We start from the raw sequence: 22,304 nt of genomic DNA on the forward strand, positions 1-22,304 counted from the left end.
AAATGAAAGGAAAAGCATTAGTAAGGGAAATGATGGTAACCACATAAAACTAAAACCAGCAAACGAAATATAAAAAGATCTAAGCATGTTCATACCTAAGGAGAATCTACACATCCTTTACTATTTGTCATATAAAAACAGAAAGGTTTAAAAAATTGAAGTCAACAGTCCCAAGATTAATACACAAATGTAAGACAAGTTCAAAGATAATACCAAACAACTGAGAAAGGGCAAGAAAGTTTTTTTAAGAATAGTGAGGAGGTATGTATCCGTTATCACTGCTGCATAACGAATCACCTCCAAGCTTTGTACATCCTTGAAGCCCGCTGCAAGAACTCAGAGATGAGCATTTTTTTGAGCGGGAGCTGCCAGGCGGGTCAGGGGCGGGCGCAAGGCTCCGCCCAACAGACTCTGGACCGTTCTAGTTCCGCCCACCGCCCCATCCTCCCTCCTGGCTCTGGCCCAGGGTCCCCGGAGTGGAGCCGGAGGGGCATGGGCCCAGCTGCAGTGCCTTTGGCCGGTCACTAGGACTTCTCCGGGAGGCCAGAGGACGCGACAACCGCCCCTCCCGCTGCCTCAGCGCTTCTAGGCCCCGCGGGAGCCTTTTGCTTTCCAAGCCCCGAGACCGGAATGGGGTGCGCGTCCCCCGAGCGGCCTCCATCTTTCCTCTAACGGTACCACGGTTTTTCTCGTTATTTGTTTCCAGCACAGAAGAGTGGCTGCAGGTGTGAGATCCCTCCGGGAGCTGGGAGAAGGGGGGGGTGGGGGTCTTGACAAAAGCGAGGGGCGGGGCCTTATGGGGGCGGGGCCTCGTGGGGGCGGGGCCTCGTGGGGGCGGGGCCTCGTGGGGGCGGGGTCTCGGTCTCGCGGGCTGGGAGATCAATGGCGGTTGGTCGCTTCTCTGGGTCCTCCGTTTTTTTGTGAACTGGGAGTGTCGTTGATTTTGGCGGGTAAGAGGCCTTGGTGAAGTTTCCATCAAGGAGGTCCCTTTCTGCCTTCGTAAAGCAAGGTAATTTTACTTGAGGCTTGATTTTGTGAGAAACTGTTGAGGTGAGGATATCCTAAAACTTTTTTTCGGTTAATAACGTTTGATAAATTCATTTGGGAAAATGGTTCCTCAGGAGTCTAGCGTGAGTGCCAATAAATAAAAGAATGAAAGAGAGCAAGTTAAAATGTAAATAACGAGCGTTACAATTGAACGAGTATTCCGCTCCGTACTTCCCAAGTCAGCTGCACCTCCCCCAGAGCCTGCCACCGTGGCCGAGTTTTAAAACATGGGGATCTCTCACTCTCCATGTTATTAAAACGGATTTTGGTGGCAAGTACTTGTGGCTAAAGCCTACATATAAGTCTAAAGCATAAGTGAAATACATGAAATTGTGCGTCTTAAAAACACGGGGATCTCCAGGAAAAGGGAGGAAGCAGCTTTCCTAATACCAGGTCCTAGGACTACGGGAAATTTACTATTTTTTAAAAAGATTTTATATATTTATTTGACAGAGCGCGAGAGATCACAGGCAGGGGGAGCAGCAGAGGGAGAGGGAGAAGCAGGCTTCCCGCTGAGCAGAGCCTGACTCTGGCTTGATCCCAGGACCCCAGGGTCATGACCTGAGCCGAAGACAGGCCCTTAACCCACTGAGCCACCCAGGTGCCCCTATATTTCTTTTATTTAAAATAAAACTTTTTGTTCGGAAACCCCTTGAAGCTTTTTGGAGAAAGCGTTGCCAGAACAGTACAAAGAAATCCCGTTTGCTCTTTGTCTAGATTCAGCATTTGTTAATGTTTTGCCACATTTCTTGTATCTCTGTCTATACATGTACTAACTACTATTTTTGCTGGATCATTTAAGAATAAGTTTCAGGTGTAGGTTTTTTAAAGAACAGTTTTCTGATAAGGATGCTCCCTTCTTATTTAACTTTTTCCCCCCCAAAGCCATGGAATAGTGATTTTATCAAATTCTTTTACTGAATGTATTCAGATCGTATGATTTTTCTCCAGTCTACGAATGTAGTGAATTAAGTGTTTTCATAAAGATACTAAACCTGACTTGGATTCCTGCGTGGTTGTGGTAGATTCTCCTGCTCACTAGTACATTCAGTGTGTTAATACCTTCTTTCTGCTCTTTGCACTTACGCTCATGAATGAGTTGGGCTTCTTATTTTCCTTTCTTGTAACCATTATTCCGTGCCTTCTTGACTTAAAGTTGATTTTTTACTGTCAGTGTTCAGTTTCTGGGAATCCCATGACTGGGTCTCTTCTATGGCCTGGTAGGAACTGAGTTTCTCCAGAAATTGTGTGCTTGTGCTTATGTTAGTTCCTTCCCTGAGGTGTTTTGGACCACAGACGTGTTGTGATTTGGAGCAATACCCATGGGAGAGTGGACTTACGTTTGCAAACTCTCAGGAGAGTTGCATCCCAGTAACCCAGCACTAAGGCCAGAAGAACCCTGGTCGTCTTCTTGGTCCTCAGTCAGCAAGCATTCCCACTAGGGGTGGGCAAGGCAGGTGTGTGAAAGGCCAGAGGTGGGAAGGTCTCACCTGCTGAGATTGGAATTTGGGCTGTGTGCTGTATCCAATAGGAGGCATTCTAGAAGTTCTTAAGCTGGGAAGGGGCATGATCAGATTTGTAGGCTTTTTTCCTCCCTGGTAGAGTTCTGTTGACCTCATGGAACATTATTATTAGGCATAGAGATACAAGAGAGCAAAGGAACCAGGCTGTAAAACCCTGGAATCTTCCAGGCAGGTGGTGATAAAAGCCATAATTTGGGCACATTTTTTGCCATTTACAATGATGTTTCCTTTTTATGCACAGTGATGTATGCTTTGCACCATCTAAAGAATGTAAGATAATGTATGTGGATGCATTTCCTAAGGATGTAGATGTTTGATTTGAAAAGCTCCTCCCGGGGCGCCTGGGTGGCTCAGTTGGTTGAGCATCTGACTCTTAATTTTTTTTTTTAAAGATTTTATTTATTTATTTGACAGAGATAGAGACAGCCAGCGAGAGAGGGAACACAAGCAGGGGGAGTGGGAGAGGAAGAAGCAGGCTTCCAGCAGAGGAGCCTGATATGGGGCTCGATCCCAGAACGCTGGGATCACGCCCTGAGCCGAAGGCAGACGCTTAACCGCTGTGCCACCCAGGCGCCCCCTGACTCTTAATTTTGGCTCAGAGTTGTGAGATAGAGCCATGTGTTGGGCTCCATTCTCAGTGGGGAGTCTGCTTGAAATTCTCTCTCTCCCTCTCCCTTTCTCTCTCAAATAAATAGATGAATCTTTGAAAAAAAAAAGAAAAGCTCTTCCCTTGGTTGGAAAGAAATATAGGAAATAGATGAAATATGAATCTGTAGTCAGTAATGAGTGGGTCTAGAGTATGCTGTCGTCAGGGCTCCAAATGGAAGGCATTGGGTGGGTGTGGAGGTGAGGTGGTAAAAGTCACTTGAATCAGTGAGATTAGCTGTGTGCAAAGGTGATAATTCATCTACGTGCATTATTTTTGTTTGTACTTGACTGTTTAATTTTTCTTGATTACACAAGTGATGCATGAGTGTGTTGCTTTTCTTGCTTAACATTCAACTAATTCAGAAAACCATAGCATAAAAATGTTAATGTTTCCCTTCCCATTCTCCCTGCCAAGTGCACATAAAATTCAGTGTCGTCCTTTTCTCTAGAGGCCTTCAGTGTTACCAATGGCAGTGTGGCCTTGCTGTCATTTTTAAAAAAGATTTTATTTATTTATTTATTTATTTATTTATTTACTTATTTACTTATCAGAGAGAGAGACTGAGAGAGAGAGAGAGACTGAGAGAGAGAGAGAGACTGAGAGAGAGAGAGCATGAGCCAGGCAGAGGGAGACGGCTGAGCAGGGAGCCCGACTTGGGGCTTGATCCCAGGATCATGACCTGAGCTGAAGGCAGACGTGTAACTGACTGAGCCACCCAGGCATCCCTCATTTTTTAAATTATTGTGATAAAATGTCCATACCATAAAATTTTCCTTTTAACCTTTTTTGAGGGTATTATTTATTGGCATTAAGTACATTCATATTGTTGTGCAACCATTACCACCATGCATCTCCAAACCTTTTTCATCTTCCCCAAATGAAACTCTACCTATTAAAAAATAACTCCCCAGGGGCACCTGGGTGGCTTGGTAAGTTAAGTGTCAGACTCTTGGTTTTAGCTCAGGTCCTGACCTCAGGGTCATGAGGTCAAGCCCTGTGTGGACTCCCCAGCAGGAAGTCCTCTTGAAGATTCTCCCTCTGCCCCTCCCCCCACTCATGCATGTGTGTGTGTGTAGGCTGGCTGCCTCTCTCTGTCTCTCCCCAGTGGGGAGTCTGCTTCTCAGCCTCTCTCCCCTGCTTATGCTCTCTTTCTCTCAAATGAATACATTTTTAAAAATCTTAAAAAAAAAAAAAAACTCCCCAAAACCCTAACTTCCAGCTCCTGGTACTCTCTATTCTACTTTCTTTCTCTATGAACTGGACTATTGTCGGTACCTCTTATAAATTGAATCCTGCAATATTGTTCCTTTGTGTCCAGATTATTTCACATAGCATAATGTTTTAAAATACATGCATGTTATAGCATGTATCAGGATTTCATTCCTTTTTAAGGTTGGATAATATAATTATATATATTTATTATAGTCACATTATCTTTATGTATATTTATAGTTTACATATTTTATATCTTATGTTATATTTTTGTATATGTTACATTATATATTTGCATATTTTGCATATTTTATATTTTTGGTATATTTGCATTTTGTATATATTCTATAATTTATATTTTATGTTATAAGATGTAAGTATATCCTTATATTTAATGTAAATGTAAAATATAAATATATGCACTTATATTTATTTATGCTCTAATTTTATAATATATAATATATAAACACAACTATAATGCTATTCATCCTTAAGTATGTACATTTTATTTCTCCCTCTGTTGATGGATATCTGGGTTGTCTACCTTTTGGCTGTCGTGAATCGTGCTATGAACATTAGTTTACAAATATCTGTTCAAGTTTCTGCCGTCAGTTCTTTTGGGTATATACTCAGAAATGGAATTGCTGAATCATATGGTAATTCTGTGTTCAGCTTTTTGAAGCACGACCATACTGTTCTCTACAGTGGCTGCACTGTTTCATAATCCCCTCAGCAATGAGCAAGGGTTCTAATTTCTCCAAATCCTCACCAACACTTGTTATTTTTATTTTTATTTTTTTGATAATAGCCATCCTAATGGATATGAAGTGACATCTCATTATGGTTTTGATTTGCGTTTCCCTAATGATGGATGATGTTGAACATCTTGTCACGTGCTTATTGACCATCTGTATGTCTTCTTTGGGGAAATTTCTATTCAAATCCTTTGCCTAACAGTCATTTTTAATGCAGGTACATACCTCTCTACATATATATAATTTATAAATTATATAAATATATTTGTACTTTATCTTCAGATCTATGTCAGTTTTTGTTTTAAACACCATAATCAGGGTGCCTGGATGGCTCAATCGGTTAAGTGTCTGCCTTTGGCTCAGGTCATGATCTCAGGGTCCTGGGATTGAGCCCCACGTTGGGCTCCCTACTCAGGGAGGAGTCTGCTTCTCCCTGTCCCTCTGCCCCTGTGCCTGCTTGTGCACTCTTTCTCTCTCAAATAAATAAATAAAATCTTAAAAAATAAATACCATAGTCATATCCCATAGTACAATATATGATAATTAATGCTGTAATGTGTATTTTGATTGGTTCCAGTTTTTACCTATGAAAAACAGTTTGTAGTGGACTATCTGTCTGCACAGATGCTGGGATTTCTCTTGACTACAATCCTATGAGGTGCTGGTTTAAGGATAGGAATATTTAGGGGCGCCTGGGTGGCTCAGTCGTTAAGCGTCTGCCTTTGGCTCAGGGCGTGATCCTGGCGTTCTGGGATTGAGCCCCACATCAGGCTCCTACGCTGGGAGACTGCTTCTTCCTCTCCCACTCCCCCTGCTTGTGTTCCCTCTCTCACTGGCTGTCTCTCTCTCTCTGTCAAATAAATAAATAAAATTTTTAAAAAATCTTAAAAAAAAGGATAGGAGTATTTAAAATTTTGTAGACATAAATTCCAACATCCCCAGCACATTCCCAACTACCAATGGCCTCTAGTCATCTTTGTGGCTAAGACAGTTTTTCTACCCAGTGCTAAGGAAGCCTGACCTTGGAGCCCAGATAAGATATCCCCTAGAAGCCCAACATGTTTTGAAATTATTCCTGCCAACTCACATTATTCTCACAAGCTTAAAAACAGGCCTTGATATGCTTCTTGCAAAAAGATCCTCCCCCAAACCCCAACCCCCACCAAACCCCTCTGCCCTATCAAACTTCTCTATGGGGGAGCATACCTTGTGGGAGTGGCCCTGTCCCAGGAGGAAATTTCCCTTCCCTTCCTGAACCCTCCAGCTCTCAGCCCCTTCTTCTTGTGCCAGGATGTGGGGAGGCAGTGGTCAGATGGATAGATGCATCCCTAGTATCTGGGCTCTCTGTCGTTATATACCCCGTTTAATTTGATGGGGTATTAATTAATATTAATATTACAGCATTAATATGCTGCATGTAAAATATGTTAAATACTGTGTGTATTTATAAAGTATACTGCATATGATATATATGTATTAATTTTCACATATTATACAAAATACCTTCTTTCCCCCTGCAGAACGTCACCTTGAACAAATTTGCCTCTTCTTAATCTTTCCCTCTGAGGTTGATAGCACCATGACCTACCCAGTTTATTCGTACTGTAAAGAGAGACTATTGCCATAGGCAAAACACTCCTACCCTGAAGTATGGCACTAAGGAGCTTCTCTTTTATAGGAAAGAGTTCATTGGGGCGCCTGGGTGGCACAGCGGTTAGGCGTCTGCCTTCGGCTCAGGGCGTGATCCCGGCGTTATGGGATCGAGCCCCACATCAGGCTCCTCCGCTATGAGCCTGCTTCTTCCTCTCCCACTCCCCCTGCTTGTGTTCCCTCTCTCGCTGGCTGTCTCTCTCTGTCAAATAAATAAATAAAATCTTTATATAAAAAAAAAAGAGTTCATAAGGCTGGGAAGTGGGATGAATGGGTGGGATGACAGGATTTTTTTTTTTTTAAGATTTTATTTATTTGACAGAGATAGAGACAGCCAGCGAGAGAGGGAACACAAGCAGGGGGAGTGGGAGAGGAAGAAGCAGGCTCATAGCGGAGGAGCCTGATGTGGGGCCCGATCCCAGAACGCCAGGATCACGCCCTGAGCCGAAGGCAGACGCTCAACGACTGAGCCACCCAGGTGCCCCGGGATGACAGGATTTTTGATCAGGGAGATCAGCTGATTGTCAAGGAGGGGCTGGTAGAGGGTTGTTTTGTGTCCCAGTGCTCAGGGGTAGGTTGGGGGAGGAGAGAAACTGGACTGAAGTTTAGTGAAATCAAATTAAATTCAAATGTATTTTATCTAGGTAGTTCAGTGGGGACAAACAGTTCAGCTACTCATTCATTAGGCAAAAATGGGAATTTGGATAGTCTGTGCCTGGCCTTGTCATAGGTAGACAAGGGGTCATTCTTCTGTCTTATCTAAGCCATATAGGGAAGGGTGTTTCATTACATTCAGGCATTTCCCAGAACACAAAAGGGTTGGAGGATTTCTTACCCATCACAGTTTTCTAGGAGCACAGGGTTTGGGTGTGAAGCCCAACACTGTCAGTATAAAGACTGGTTCCTTCTGTGGTTCCTCTAAGTTCTCTCAGTGGCTGCTCATCTCCCCCTCTCCCCACTTTTCATCCTAGTGTAAGTCCCTATCAAACTTTGACGTTTCCTCCCAAATGTATGCAATCATCTTTTCTGCTCCTCCCTTCCCAAGGAGTCTCCATTCTCACCTGGACTCTGCTGTTGCCCCTCACCACCCACCCCTGCTTCCACTCTTGCCTTCCTCTGTCTGTCCTGTGAACAGCTGCCAGTTTGATCTTTAAAAATACAAAAAAGAATGGAAAACTCTTACAAAACTCCTGCTAAGCTGCTAATCAGAAGGTGTAAATTCAGATTAGATCTAGGCTTGTTTGCCCTGGTCTTGACCTGGCTCCTGGCCCCTCTGCCACCCTCTCCCATCACTTTCCTCTCCGGACACCCAGGTCACACCAAGCTCCAGCCACACCTGCCTGGAGCTAGATCACGCCCTGGCCACTTTCATGTTCCTGAGGCCCTCTTCCTCCAGGGCTTCCAAAGGCTAGGACAAGGTGGGAGGGGAGCCCCAGGAGCCCTCCAGTCTGCTTGCATCAGGGTTGGGGCCTGGGTTTGAGAAGTTTGGGGAATAATACATTATGCCTTGTATTCTTTTTATAAACTTGGGCAATTGACTTGCTAAACCTCTCTGAACTTGAGTGCCCTCAACAGTTATAGGATTTTGCTAGTTTTCCTCACAGGCAGCAAGGCCCACAGGCCTCTTTCCTGGCTGTGAGAGACAAGACTCCTGTGGCCTTTTAGGAGTGCATGCAGGCATTTGCTTTGTTTTCATGGGGGGGTCATGGGTCAAATGATGCAGCCTCCAGGCATGTGCTGGCTGGAGTCTAGAGCATATCCTGCCTCTCACATCCCCCCTCTTGTCCTCTAGCTGTGCCTGCCCAAGACTACCTGTCTCCAGGGAGGGAATGTGGAAGTGATGACACCGGGGTTGCTGACAATCTGGTTACAGGTAATCAGAAATCACCCTCTTTCCAATGGGACGTGTCCCTTCCTGAGGTTGGCTGTGTCTCCTTCTGGTGGCCTGAAGCCTTCTAATCTGACCAGGACTTGTCTCCGTACTTCCTCAGGACCCTCAGCCTCTAATGAACGGTGGCTAAGGGACTTCCCAGAGAATGCTCAGTGTTTGTGAATGTTTTTCATGCTTTGTTCGTATTAGCTCAGTAGTCACCTCAGAGCTGTGGCAGAAAACCAAGAAAGGCTATGAGATGACTTTGTCTTAGGAATTCATGGAGACATCATTCGTTCATTTACTAAGTATTTGTCCCAGGCCGCCATGAGCTCAGGGCTGTGTGTAATCTCACCTAGGGGACCCAGGCTGGATGAGTTCACAGAGTAGTTGCAGAGAGAAAAGTTCAACCACTTGTTGAAGAGCTAATCTATGAGGCTAGAGAAGACTGCTGAGGATGTGTGAATGGAGAGAGATGAAGCGTGGAACCCCTCCCCCCCACCCCCACCCCCCACGTGTGAATTTCCCACTCCTTGGCCTTCTGGTGCCATCCTCCTCACACCCTGCCTTCCTGGGACACTGATGGAGATGAGCGTTGCCTGAGCCTGAATGTGTGTGATGTTTCAGGATTCAGTGACCTTTGAGGAGGTGGCGGTGGACTTCTCCCGGGAGGAGTCGGCATCCCTGGACCCTGCTCAAAAAATCCTGTACAGAGACCTGATGCTGGAGAACTACAGGAACCTCCGTCAGCCTCACATCGTCATTGGTACATTTCTGCTGTGAAGATTTTTTTTAACGATTTTATTTATTTATTTGAGAGAGCGAGAGAAAATGGGGTGAGGGGCAGAGGGAGAAGCAGACTCCCCGGTGAGCAGGGAGCCCGATGCGGGACTCAGTCCCAGGACTTCAGGATCGTGACCTGAGCCAAAGTCAGGCGCTCAACTGACTGAGCCACCCAGGCGCCCTGCTGCAAATATTTCTGGAGCACCTGTTACATTCCAGGAGCTGTTCTTGGTCTTGGGAAAAGAGCAGTGAAGAAGGAGATGAGGCCCACTCTTGAGGAGCAACAGTGTAGAGCAGGAGTGGCCACACTTCTCTTTTAGAGGCCAGAGAGGAAGTGTTTTCGGCATAGCGCGCCATAGAGTTTCTGTTGCAACTACGAAACGCTGCCAGTGTCGTGCCCAGTGTAGTGTGGTGTGTCAACAAATAGAGCTGTGTTCCAGTAAAAGTTTATTTACAAAAGCACGTGGCTAGCTCCGGGCTCTAGTTCCTAATCCCTAGCCTAGCATCTTCCCCTTGAGAGTGAAGATTCATCTTTATGCCGACTTTATTTCCTTCATGATTAGAAGCTTTGGTGTTCGTGAAGTGTGTCTCTGAGCTTGGGGCTGAGGATCCCCAGTCCCTATAGGGCATGATGTGAGGTGGTTTGTTGGGGTCCTGGGTACCGACACCCCATTGCTCGTGGGGTCACACATGCCTTTCCTCTGAAAGTGTTGGCCCCGCTCTAAGGGGAAGTTGCCTTTTCATCCCTGCGCATCCCCCCGATGCGTCTTTCCCTGTGTACACGTGTCATTTCCATAAACCCGACCTGCTCACCTAGGTGGAGCAGGAGGAGCTGGGGACCAAGAAAAGGACACTTCTGATTCTCTGAGAAACCAGTACAGGTGAGCCCCAGGCAAAAGGAACTCCATTCAGGGAATTTCTAAAATGTCATGATTTTTTTAAAAATTGAGGGATAGTTGACGCACAGTGTTACATTAGTTTCAGGTGTACAACATAGGGATTCGACAACAAGTTTTTATGTTATGCTCTGCTCCCCACAAGTGTAGCTACCCTCTGTCACCATACACTGCCATTACAATGCCATTTAAAATGTTATCTCGTCTGAGAAATCATCTCAGGCCACTTGGGATGGCTTCCCTTCCTCTCCTTCTTCCTGTTCTCCCCAGCTTTCTTTTGTTCCCAGAGAAAGCTCTGTCCCGCTTCCTTTTTTTCTGAACATTTCCACTTTTGTAAATAAAGTTTTATTGGAACATGGCCCCACCTGTTGGTTTGTTCATTTTTCTGCTGTCCCCAAACTTTGATAGTGCCCTCTATCAGACTGTTAACACCCATCTCATTCTTGACCAAATCATTTCTTAGCATTTCCATCCCTTGTTTCTGTCACTATCAAATTCTTTATCTTGCTGAAATCCTTAAAGTCTGTCCAACTGCTGGGGCATTCTTTCCTGTCACATTGACTCCTCATGGTTAGGATCAGTCTATGAAAAAAAGCTATATGGGTCTGGCTCTTTGTTTTTGTTTTTAATTACCTTTGTCTCATCATTTATTTCTCTAAGAACTTAAATCTTTGTCCTCCTCTCCCCCATTAATTTCAGATCAAAAGTTTCAACTTAAAATCAAAAGACCACTGCAAAGCAGAATAAAGTCTGGAAAAAACACCTACTGTCAGGAAAATGGTAAGGCTCATGAGGGCACATTGCCGGTTCTCCGCAGAAGTCGGGGATTGCCGTCTTAGAAGAAGGGCACAACCACCAGGGGGAGACACTTGGGTCCAGTGACCTTCACCCAAAAGAAGTTGTTTCTCAGGGGAGAGCCTCTGAGTATCATGAATTTGGGGAACATTCTAAACCAATTTCAGTATTTATTTATGGAGAGTTGCCATAAGTAAGCAGATCCATTAATATGACTTAGTCAATGTTGACATATAATTCAGTTTTTGTTTAAGTAATTATCAAGAAAAATCTACATAAGCAGCTTTATGAATGTCATGACTATGATGGGACCTTGTGGCAGGGCATTCACCTTACTTAAAATTCGAAAGAACTCAAATAGGGCAGGAGTGGTACATGTGCTCTGAAAATGGTAGTAACTTCTCATGTAGGTTTTTGTTTTTATAGTGCAGACTTTTTTTTTTATTAAAGATTTTATTTATTTATTTGACAGAGATAGAGACAGCCAGCGAGAGAGAGGGAACACAAGCAGGGGGAGTGGGAGAGGAAGAAGCAGGCTCATAGTGGAGGAGCCTGATGTGGGGCTCGATCCCGTAACGCCGGGATCACGCCCTGAGCCGAAGGCAGACGCTTAACCGCTGTGCCACCCAGGCGCCCCTGCAGACTTTTTTTTTAAGGTTTTATTTATTTATTTGTCAGAGACAGAGAGAGAACACAAAGGGGAGTGGCAGGCAGAGGGAGAAACAGGCTCCCCACTGAGCAAGGAGGCCAATGTGGGACTCGATCCCAGGACCCTGGGATCATGACCTGAGCCAAAAGCAGATGATTAACAGATTGAGCCACCCAGGCATCCCTAGCGCAAACTGTGGGGGCTAGGGGAAACCCCATGAGTCCAGTGAAAGTGAGAAAGCCTTCAGTTATCGCTTATCCCTTAACCAACAGATGCTAACTCAACCCAGAGAGAAACCCCATGAATACAGTTTGTGTGGAAAAACCATCAGAAGCAATTCTAACCTTGCTTGGCCCAAGAGAAATTACACAGGAGAGAAATGAAATGAATGTAAAGAATGTGGGAGAGTGTTTAGTTATCTTTCATCCCTTTGGACCCATGTGTGAGCTCATGCTGGCAAGAAACCCTGTGAATGTTTTCAGTGTGGGAAACCTTTTGGTCCTCACTCATCCTTTATGGCACATGTGTGAATCCACACTGGAGAGAAACTATGAGTTTCACCAATGTGGGAAAGTCTTCAGATCCAGCCTGAGCCTTGCTGTACTCAAGAGGATACACAATTGGGAGAAGCTGTATAAATGCAATGACTGTGGAAAGACTTCATCAGGAGCAGGAACCTGACTGTGCATAAGAGAGTGAACACCAGGGAGGGACTGTCTGTGTGATGATTGTGGCAGAACCTTTAGCAGGAAATTCCATCTGATGGCACACATGAGAACCCACAATGGGAAGAAGCTTTCCCATTGCAGCAATCATGGAAAAGCCTTCAATAGGAGCTCTAACCTGACTGCTCGCAAGAGGGTACGTACAGGGGAGATTTACCGGTGCAGCTACTGTAGGAAACTTCAGTAGTCACCCATCCCATAGGAAACATGTGAGTACTCACAGTGGAGAGAAGCCCTAGGATTGGAAGCACAGGAGAAAGCCCCATCGATCTCACGTGTGAGCAACTCTGTGAATATCGTTAGTCTGAGAAAGCCTTCCATGGGGACTTCAGTTCCTGCACAAAGAAATTCAGCGTGGGAGAGAAACCTTATGAGTGTTATAAATACGGGACTGCTTTCATCAAGGTCTTATCCTCAAAATGGAAGTCTAACTCATTTAGTTTTCAGATCGTGTTTGTGAATAAAAGCATTTAAGGCCATAGATAACCTCTAAATATCCCTTTAGCTACATTACATGGGTTTTGACCTAAGGCATTTTTATTTTGGTTTAATTCTAAATATTTCTGTTAGATGTATTTTAACTCACCATGTCGCTTTCCTTTTTGAGCCTGTCAAAATACGACTTCATTTAAATTTCACCTGAACTCTCTCCTTCCCCCAGATTTTATAATTTTCATAGGTCTTTGTTTGGTAGGATACCCATGGTTCCTTAGGTGTGTGGTCTCCCTTGTTGCAATGAGCTGGTAAACCTGACTTTGTTAGACTATAGGTTTTGTCCCTGGTGGTCTTTGGCTGATTGTGTTGGGACAATAACACGCAGTCGTAAATATGTTCTACTGTCTCGTCATCTAAAATGTTTCTAAAGAGTCCTTCTGAAATGTCTTCTAAAATATTCTTCTATCCATTATTGACTTTTTTATATGTGATGGCAGGAGGGGTCCAATGTAATTTTCTCCCTGGTAGATAACCAGTTTCCCTAGAACTCTAATCTGAAAGTCCGCTCCCGTTTTTAAGTTTCTGCGTGCATGTTTTTATGTTTCTGGGCCTTCCATTCTGTTATAATCAAATTTGTTAATTCTGTATCAATATAGCACCATCTTTAATCACTTTATATTTTTTAACATCTGAGAGACAGATCCCTACAACTTGTTCTTCAGGAGTAGCTTCTGTGCCTTTCATTTCTTCATATGTATTTTACAATAAGCTTGCACAATTCCACAAAAAATCCTATTGGTATCATGTCTGGCATCCATTAGATCAGTACCAGTAGAATTGTTGTTAAATCTTTCAGGCCTTAAACTCAATATCTTCATTTATTTAGTCATTCTCTAATGTCTTTCAGTAAAGTTTTACATATTTTATAAATATACATATATATTTAAAATGTTATTATTTTCTTAAACATATGAAGTGTGGACATTGGCTTCTTAGTATCTAAAAAAAACCATTTATATTGACAAGCATGGGTCTTGAGGGAAAAGAGGGACCACAAAAAAGCAGCCTCCGGCATTTAGGTAACATGCGTTGCTGGTGGGATTGTAAAACGATGTGTGGTCATTTTGAAGAAGTTTGGCAATTTCTTAAAATAAATTTGCCATTTGACCCCCAAGAGAAATAAAAAGATATGTCCACACAAAAACTTGCCCACAAATGTTCATAGCATGTTTCATAATAGCCGAAAGAGGAAACCCTGAAAGTCCATCAACTGGAGAATAAGTAAATAAAATCTAGCTATCCGCACAACACAATATTTGTCAATGCAAAGAAATGAAGTTCTGATACATGCTACAACATGAATGAACTTTGAAAACATTATGCAGTGAAAGAAACCAGTCACAAAGGACTGCATACTGTATGATTTCATTTATATGAAATATCCAGAATAGGGAAAGCCATAGAGACAGATACTAGCTTCGTGTTTGCCTGGGTTGGGGGTGGGAACCTGATTAAACAGGCATGAAGGATCTTGTTGGGTTGATAGTAATGTTCTAAAACCGGTTTGTGCTGATAGTTGCTCAACTGTGTTCACTAAAAATCATTTGAATTGTACATTTAAAATGGTTGAGTTTTGGGGCGCCTGGGTGGCACAGCGGTTAAGCGTCTGCCTTCGGCTCAGGGCGTGATCCCGGCGTTGTGGGATCGAGCCCCACATCAGGCTCCTCCATGAGCCTGCTTCTTCCTCTCGCACTCCCCCTGCTTGTGTTCCCTCTCTCGCTGGCTGTCTCTATCTCTGTCAAATAAATAAATAAATAAAATCTTTAAAAAAAATAAAATGGTTGAGTTTTATGGTATGTGAAGTGTATCTCACTAAAGCTGTTATAAAAGATTCCATTGTGCATTCATTTTGATAAATGGAGCTACTGTCTCCACTGTGGTAGGATATGTCAATAATACTTAGCTTTGAAGTCATTGTGGCAATAGTGGTGTTCCTTGTAGGGGACAATAGCATGATCTTTTCTCAAATGATGTGTGAGTTCAATTGAGGAATCCTTTTTGGAGTAGATGCATGACTGTAGAGTATGACCCTCTTTAGCTCATTTATGGGGATTCAGGTGAGGTATTTATTTAGCTTGAAGATGTCATCTTTTTCAGAGTCTTCCCCCTTTTACTCAGTAGTTTCAATGCCACACTTTCTAATTTGGTTCTTTTCCTTGTGTTCTTTAAAAGTCTTTTTGGACTTTTTGTGAGACCTTGAATGGTTTTCTTTCATAGGCTGTGGGTACTTCAAACTAAACCAGGATGAAAAGTTTCTGGAGAAGGGCTAGAGGTATATGTACCTTGTTGGTCCTTACAGATTATAATTCTCTTTGTATGTTGAGTTTGGCTTGTAGCGAACTCACTATACTCTTATCCTAGTAACTGATGTGTAGACCTTTTGGACTTGAACCATATTGACTAGAAGCAGTCCTAGGTACTCTTGTCTTCTTCCTGATCTTAAAGGGCATTTTTTTTCATATTTCGTCTTTAAGTGTGGTGTTCTCTGTAACATTTTTGTAGATAACTTCACTAAGATAAGAAAGTTTCTTTCTTTTTCCTAGGATGTTGGCATCCTTTCTCATGAACAGATGTTGAATTTTATCAAATGTTTGTTCAGCATCTCCTGAGATGGTAATATTTGTTCACTGATGTATTTCAAAACCCCTAGAACAATGGTAGGACACATGGTAGGCACTCAATAAGTATTTGTTGAATGAGTGAATGAATGAATGAATGAATACATGTAACATCTCTAACATGTTTGTGTGGTAAATTACTTTAATTGATTTTTCACTGTGAAGTTAACTTTGCATTCCTGAATAACTTGGCCATCACATACCAGTTACACATCTTTGTTCCTAGTTTGCTAATTTATTAGGATTTTTGCATCTTTGAGTGAGATTGGCCTGCAGTTTTTCTTTCTCATGTCTTTTCGTTACTGTTTCAAGGATATAGTAGCCCTATAAAACTGGTTGGGAAAATTCTCCTAAAGTCCATTCCTTCACCTAGATTCACCAGTTGTCAACATTTTTTGACCGTTACAGCTTTTTTCATTTGTGTATAATTTTATTTTATGGATGAGCCATTACAGACATGAGACTTCCTTAACATTTATCCTTAGAACAAGGACACTGTCAGGAACTCAAAGATCTGGTATTTTCCCCTACTTATAGTCTAACAAGTTAGCCCGCCACAGTTTCCCAGACTGTAAGTCCCAAATTGGAGACCAAGGACTTTATTACAGCACAGCAGGCAGTACAAGCTTCATATTGCTGTCAATTCCTCTTGATTCCCAAGTCCCACAGGGGTGACATGAAGTGGATTTGTATCACAGCTAGGAGCCCCAAGCTTTTCTAAGGAGCTGCAGACAAACCTGCTTGTTCTTTGCCCCAGAGGGAGACATTATCTTTATTACACTGAACAACAAAAAACCTGCCCCCTGCTCTAAGGATGTTATATAAACATCCTCAGAGACATAGTCCAGAACAGAGTAAGATATGCACACGTGAGCTACCCATGAAGAATTGCCTTTCTGCAGACATTTTCCTCTATAATCAAAATATCATTAATACACCGATGAAATTTAGCATTAACAAAATAATGTTACTAGCACACAAACTATAATCAAATCTCTCCCATTCCACAGACATCCTTTATTGAGGATTTGGAACATAATTTAGTTCTAAAAATGATTTTAAGAAATCTTATGTGGGAAGCTCTGGGATAACAGACACTTAGTAGAGCCATTTGGAGAAAGTCACTTTATTCAACTCAAAAGAATCAGGGCAGGAACTGCACAGAAAAGTCATATATTTTTATATAATATATATATAGTCCCCCCCCCCAAAGAAGGTGTGAAAGTCTTCACAGGCACTCATTCTTATATGCGTGGGGACACACTGGTGGAAAGTCCTGTTAGTATAATGAGTATGGAAGGTCTTCAGGTATGGATCTTCACTTGTCGTTCACAAGAGAACTCGTTCTGAGGGAGAGAGGCCATGTCCATGTTGTGAACATTGGGTTGCCTTTGTGCTGCATTCTTAAGGTGGACCCCAACTCATTCATTTGTTTTTTCTTTCATAATATAAATACTCAAGAACACTCATATCCCTCTAAATGCCCTTTAAATTACTGAAGAAGTTGTGGTAGGTAATATTTGTATTTATTATGGCTCGGTTGTAAATATTGTCTCATTTCCATTTTGACGACGACTTGGACTCATGGGTTGTTCAGGAATACGTTTTTAGGATGCAGTGCCAGGAGTTCTTAGTTGCCTTGTTTTTCATTTCGCATTTAACTGCTTTGTGGTCAGAGTCGGTGATCTGTAGGATATGGATTCTTTGGCATTTGTTGGGACTTTCTCTCTAGGCCAGTGTAGCAGACACTGCTGACTGCCTCTATCCATTCTCCTTACTCTCAGAACTTGGATTTTGCTCAATTTGTTAATGTTTACTGTAAAAACAAAACAAACCCACCAACCAAAACCAAAAACAAAACCCAACCAGCTTTCTCTCTTAGTCTTTCTTGAAGGAATGGTCATGTCCCAGAGCCCTGGCCCATGGCAGGTAGGCAGAGTCACTGGTGTAGCTTCTGGAAAAGCTCTTGAAAAGGGGGAAGTCCCATGCTTGTTATTTTCACTTTTTGTTCATGGTCCTTCCTCCTCCTTTCTGCCTAGAACCTAGATGCAGAGCCCGGAGTTGGAAGGAGGTTACTTTGTAACCTGTAGGCAGAAGCCACAGGTAGAGATGGTGCAGCCAGAACATAGGGCTCCTTGCTCCCCAGGGGATTTCTTTGAGTGATTGCACCAGCCTTGAACTGCTTATTTCTAGACTCATGTTACATGAGAAAAAGAGGTATTTTTTTCAAACAAAGTCCTTATTATAGTTTCATAGTGGGGAAGCTATCAGAAATTGTGGCTGCCATGAAAACCTGCCCCTTGGGTATCCACCTGGGGGCTTAGTTGGCTGATGCTACCCATCCCAGGACCTACCTGTGGTGTTGTGCTAAGACTACTCCTAGCAGTGACTAAGCATGGCAGGGTAATAGTGCAAGCCCATTCCTGCGGGTAGCAGGGCTCTTCTAGTGATGTCTGTGGCTCAAGAACACCCCACTGGCCTGGCCCAAAGTTGGCTAAACTGTGCTGAGGTTTGAGACTCTTCCTACCCAGTCCTCCTTGGCCCTTCCCCCTTTTTCCTAGTTGAATTTGACAATAAATATCAAAATATCAATATAAGTCCTTGATGACCTTGTCAAAGTTGATTCTGTGACCTACTGCCCACAAAAGCCTGATCGAAATGGGTTCAGGACAAACTAGGAGAAAAATTGGAGATAGTAAAGAGAAAGATTTTTTAATCTTTATTTAATCTTATTAATTTAATATTAGTAAAGCTGTGCCAGTTTTTTTTTGTTAGTATCTATTATGTATTTCTCCATTCTTTTCATTTAAACCTCCTGTGTACTTAAGCTTTAGATGTGTCTCTTGTGAATAGGATGTGGCTGGATAAAAAAATCAAATCTGAAAATATTGTTTAGTTTGTAAGCCAATCTAGTCTTTTATTATGATACCTAATATTTTGGATTAATTTCTACCACCTTAATAGTTGTGATTTCTGTTCTGTATTTCTCTTTGAAAAATTGGAAGTAGAGAAGATTGATGAAAATGTACACATTCAGTTAAAGATCAGTAAACTGGTACCCATCAACCAAGCCAAGCCATAGAAGATTGCTGTACCTCAGAAGTCTGATGTGTGGGACCTTCATGATTATTCTCATGACGAAATAACTATTGTGATTCTTAAATTTATTAATTTCTTGTATGACAACATTGCCAAGGGTTGGGGGAAGGATGACAAGAAGGTTTCTTTGTAGAGATGGAATCGTTTTGTATCCTGAGTATGAGAATGGTTACCTGAACCTATCTATATATGTGATAAGAAGTTATAAAAAGTCGGGGTGCCTGGGTGGCACAGCGGTTAAGCGTCTGCCTTCGGCTCAGGGCGTGATCCTGGCATTCTGGGATCGAGCCCCACGTCAGGCTCCTCCGCTGGGAGCCTGCTTCTTCCTCTCCCACTCCCCCTGCTTGTGTTTCATCTCTCGCTGGGTGTCTCTCTCTCTGTCAAATAAAATAAAATCTTTTTTTTTAAAAAAAAAGAAGTTATAAAAAGTCAAACTTTACCACTCATATATTACCTACAGAATGGTATTATCTCCCCCCCCATAAAAGAAAAGAGTGCAAATAACAACAGATAAAATCCAGATGAGGTCTGTAGATGAATTAACAGCATTGTAGCAATGCCAGTGTCCTGGTTTGAAAATGTACTGTGGTTATGTTAGGAAATTATCATTGGGGGAAGCCGAGTGAAGAGTACATGGAACTCTGTACTATTTTTGCAACTTATTGTGATTCTGAAACTATTTCAAAATAAAGTTACTAAAAAAATCAAGGTGGGCAAAACACTATGTAAGCGAACAGCATGTTTATACATTCTCACGTGACGTACTTTTTTTTTTTTTTTTTTAAGATTTTATTTATTTGACAGAGAGGCAGTCAGCGAGAGAGGAAACACAAGCAGGGGGAGTGGGAGAGGAAGAAGCAGGCTCATAGCGGAGGAGCCTGATGTGGGGCTCGATCCCATAACGTCGGGATCACGCCCTGAGCCGAAGGCAGACGCTTAACCGCTGTGCCACCCAGGCGCCCCGTGACGTACTTTTGATCACACGTTTTTGACTTTTATTTGTGTGCCTCATGTAGTTGTAGTTAATTTAATTGCTGCATAGGGACCTTTTGTATGAATATACCACGGCTTATTTATCCAGTCTTCAGTGGATGGACCTCCTTGGGTTATTTGCAGCTTTTATGCATGATGAATAAGGCTGCCATAAACATTCTTGCACATCTCCCTTGCTCATATATACTGAATTACTCTAACTGAACTCGCTGGCTGTAGAATCTATATGCTAAAATTTGTTTTGTGTCTTATGTTTTTTCTTGTATTTTATACTTTTGAGTAGTTAGGAAATGGTATCTCGTTGTTTTAATTCATGTTTTGCTGATTACTATTGAGAATGGGCATCTTTTTGTAATATTGGCTATTTTAAATTTCCCCTTGGGAATTACCTATACATGTTTTTGCTGATTTTTCTTTGTATCTTTGTCTTTCCCATGATATTTAGGAGTGTAATAACTTTGATACCAATTTTTACTTTTGCTTGTAAACGTCCCTCTCTTTATGGTGTCTAGATGGCAGAGATTCTGAATTTTAGTCAAATTCGTTAGTCTTTTCCTTTATGGTGTGAGTTTTTGGGTCTTGTTTAAGAAATCCTTCCCCAAACAAGTGATTATAAATGTGTTTGGCTTCAGTGTTGTCTTCATTTTCTGAAGTTTAGTTTCACATTTAAATTCTCTATTTTCGTTTGTGACAGAACATGACTTTTTTGATATGGTTTTAGAGTCTACATCGTAACTAATCTTTAAGAAATGACCACGTGTTAATTTTGATGCAGTATCAAAAAAGACTATCCACAATTATCTGAAAAGGCTGTAAAAATACTCTTTTCCATCTATGTGTCTTTGTGAAGCTGAATTTCTTCGTATACTTCAATTAAAACAAATCACAACAGATTGATTGTAGAAGCAGATATGAGTCCACCTGTTTATCTGTTAAGCAGACATTAAAGTTATGCAAAAATATCAATGCCACTCTTCTCTCTAAATTTTCTTCTTTGGAAAATATACTTATATTTTCAAAATACAAACGTTATTTATGTTTACATGTAGTGGTTTATTGTTATTTTTAACAGATAAGTAAATAGTAATAAGTTTTTTAAAAAAAATTCCATTTTAATATTACTGTTGTTGTTTAACGGTTTAAGAAGATATGAACAGAACTTTAAGATATTTTACAGAAATGAGAGAAACTATTTTCAGAAGAATAGGTAAAGAGATCAAGACAAGATTTTGTATGTCTAGGAATCAACTGAAATGATATTAAAGTTCATAAATAAATTTCATTAGTAAAGTAGAACATATAAAAATAAAAATGGTTTTTCTGTTATCTGGTATTATCAGTTGGGTATGTTAAAAAGAACAGAAAAGAAAAATATTTCACATGTTGAGATATAAAATTAGACCTGAAATTAGATGAATGAAAAAAACATAATTTCTCAGGAATAGTCAGGGAAAAGTATATTAAAATAATACTGAGGCATTATTTTCCTCCCATCAGGATGGCAAATATTTTTATTTTAAAAATATTTTTTTACTGGGGCGCCTGGGTGGCTCAGTCATGTAAATGTCTGCCTTCAGCTCAGGTCATGATCCTAGCGTCCTGGGATGGAGTCCAACATCAGACTTCCTGCTCAGCGGGGAGTCTGCTTCTCCCCCTGCCCCTCTCCCCTGCTTGTGATCTCTCTCTCTCACTCTCTCTCTCAAATAAATAAAATCTTAAATAAATAAAATTTGTTTTTTTCCCCACGTAAGCTCTACATTGAACACGGGGCTTGAACTCATGACCCCAAGATCAAGAGTTGCATGCTCCATTGACTGAGCCAGCCAGGTGCCCCAGGATGGCAAATATTTTTAAAATTCAATGATAGGTTTGTGGGAAAACTGATACTTTATTACACAAATAGGAGTGGGTATAAATGGTAACAACCACTTTGGAGGATAATTAGATGTATTTTAAAAATAAAAATCAGCATACCGAGTGACCTAGCACTTTCCCTCTTGATAATCTAGTCTAGAAACACATATACCACAAGTACCCCAAGGATTATCTATCTATCTATCTATCTATCTATCTATCTATCTATATCTATCTATCTATCTATCTATCTATCTATCTATCTATCTATATCTATATCTATCTATCTATCTATCAATCTATCATCTATCTATCTATCTATCTATATCTATATCTATCTATCTATCTATCTATCTATCATCTATCTATCTAATCTATCATCCATATCTATCAATATCTAGTCATCTATCACATCTAGTCATCTATCAATCTATATCGTCTATCCTTTGATCATCTATCCATCTATCATTTATCTTATTAGGTAAGGTGACTCTAGCTGCCAAAGCAGATAAGTCCTGAAGTCCAGTGGTAGCATTAAAGGTGGTGATAGATGGATGAATTATTAACTGTATTTTTTGCATTCTTCATAATATTCTGAACATGGAATTGACAGGATTTTGTGGTAGATTACATGTGGGCCTTGAGAAAAAGAAAAGAATGAAGAAAGAGGACCCCAAGGATTTCAGCTTGA

At 41.6% G+C, this 22,304-nt stretch overlaps 1 protein-coding gene across 1 annotated transcript; it reads left to right on the forward strand.

Moving 5' to 3' along the window:
- Positions 1 to 470: 470 nt before the first annotated feature.
- Positions 471 to 14,787, forward strand: LOC123777538 (zinc finger protein 177-like). The gene is made up of 5 exons (XM_045774266.2): positions 471 to 674; positions 8,629 to 8,709; positions 9,334 to 9,472; positions 11,085 to 11,165; positions 12,102 to 14,787. The coding sequence occupies exons 2-5, from the start codon at positions 8,677 to 8,679 to the stop codon at positions 12,131 to 12,133; spliced, it is 285 nt and encodes a 94-aa protein (XP_045630222.1). The 5' UTR covers positions 471 to 674; positions 8,629 to 8,676; the 3' UTR covers positions 12,134 to 14,787.
- The last annotated feature ends 7,517 nt before the right edge of the window (positions 14,788 to 22,304 follow it).

This window comes from Ursus americanus, chromosome 14 (assembly GCF_024610735.1).
Source record: "Ursus americanus isolate L20-20 chromosome 14, mUrsAme1.1.p, whole genome shotgun sequence".
In the NCBI taxonomy this organism is placed as follows: Eukaryota; Metazoa; Chordata; class Mammalia; order Carnivora; family Ursidae; genus Ursus; species Ursus americanus.

What these genes read in the sequence shown, in the direction of transcription:
- LOC123777538 (XM_045774266.2), top strand. Translation starts at nt 8,677, where the DNA reads ATGACACCGGGGTTGCTGACAATCTGGTTACAG. An exon ending in TGCTGACAATCTGGTTACAG is followed by an intron (nt 8,710 to 9,333) that starts GTAATCAGAAAT and finishes GTGATGTTTCAG; the next exon opens with GATTCAGTGACCTTTGAGGA. An exon ending in CACCTACTGTCAGGAAAATG is followed by an intron (nt 11,166 to 12,101) that starts GTAAGGCTCATG and finishes CTTAACCAACAG; the next exon opens with ATGCTAACTCAACCCAGAGA.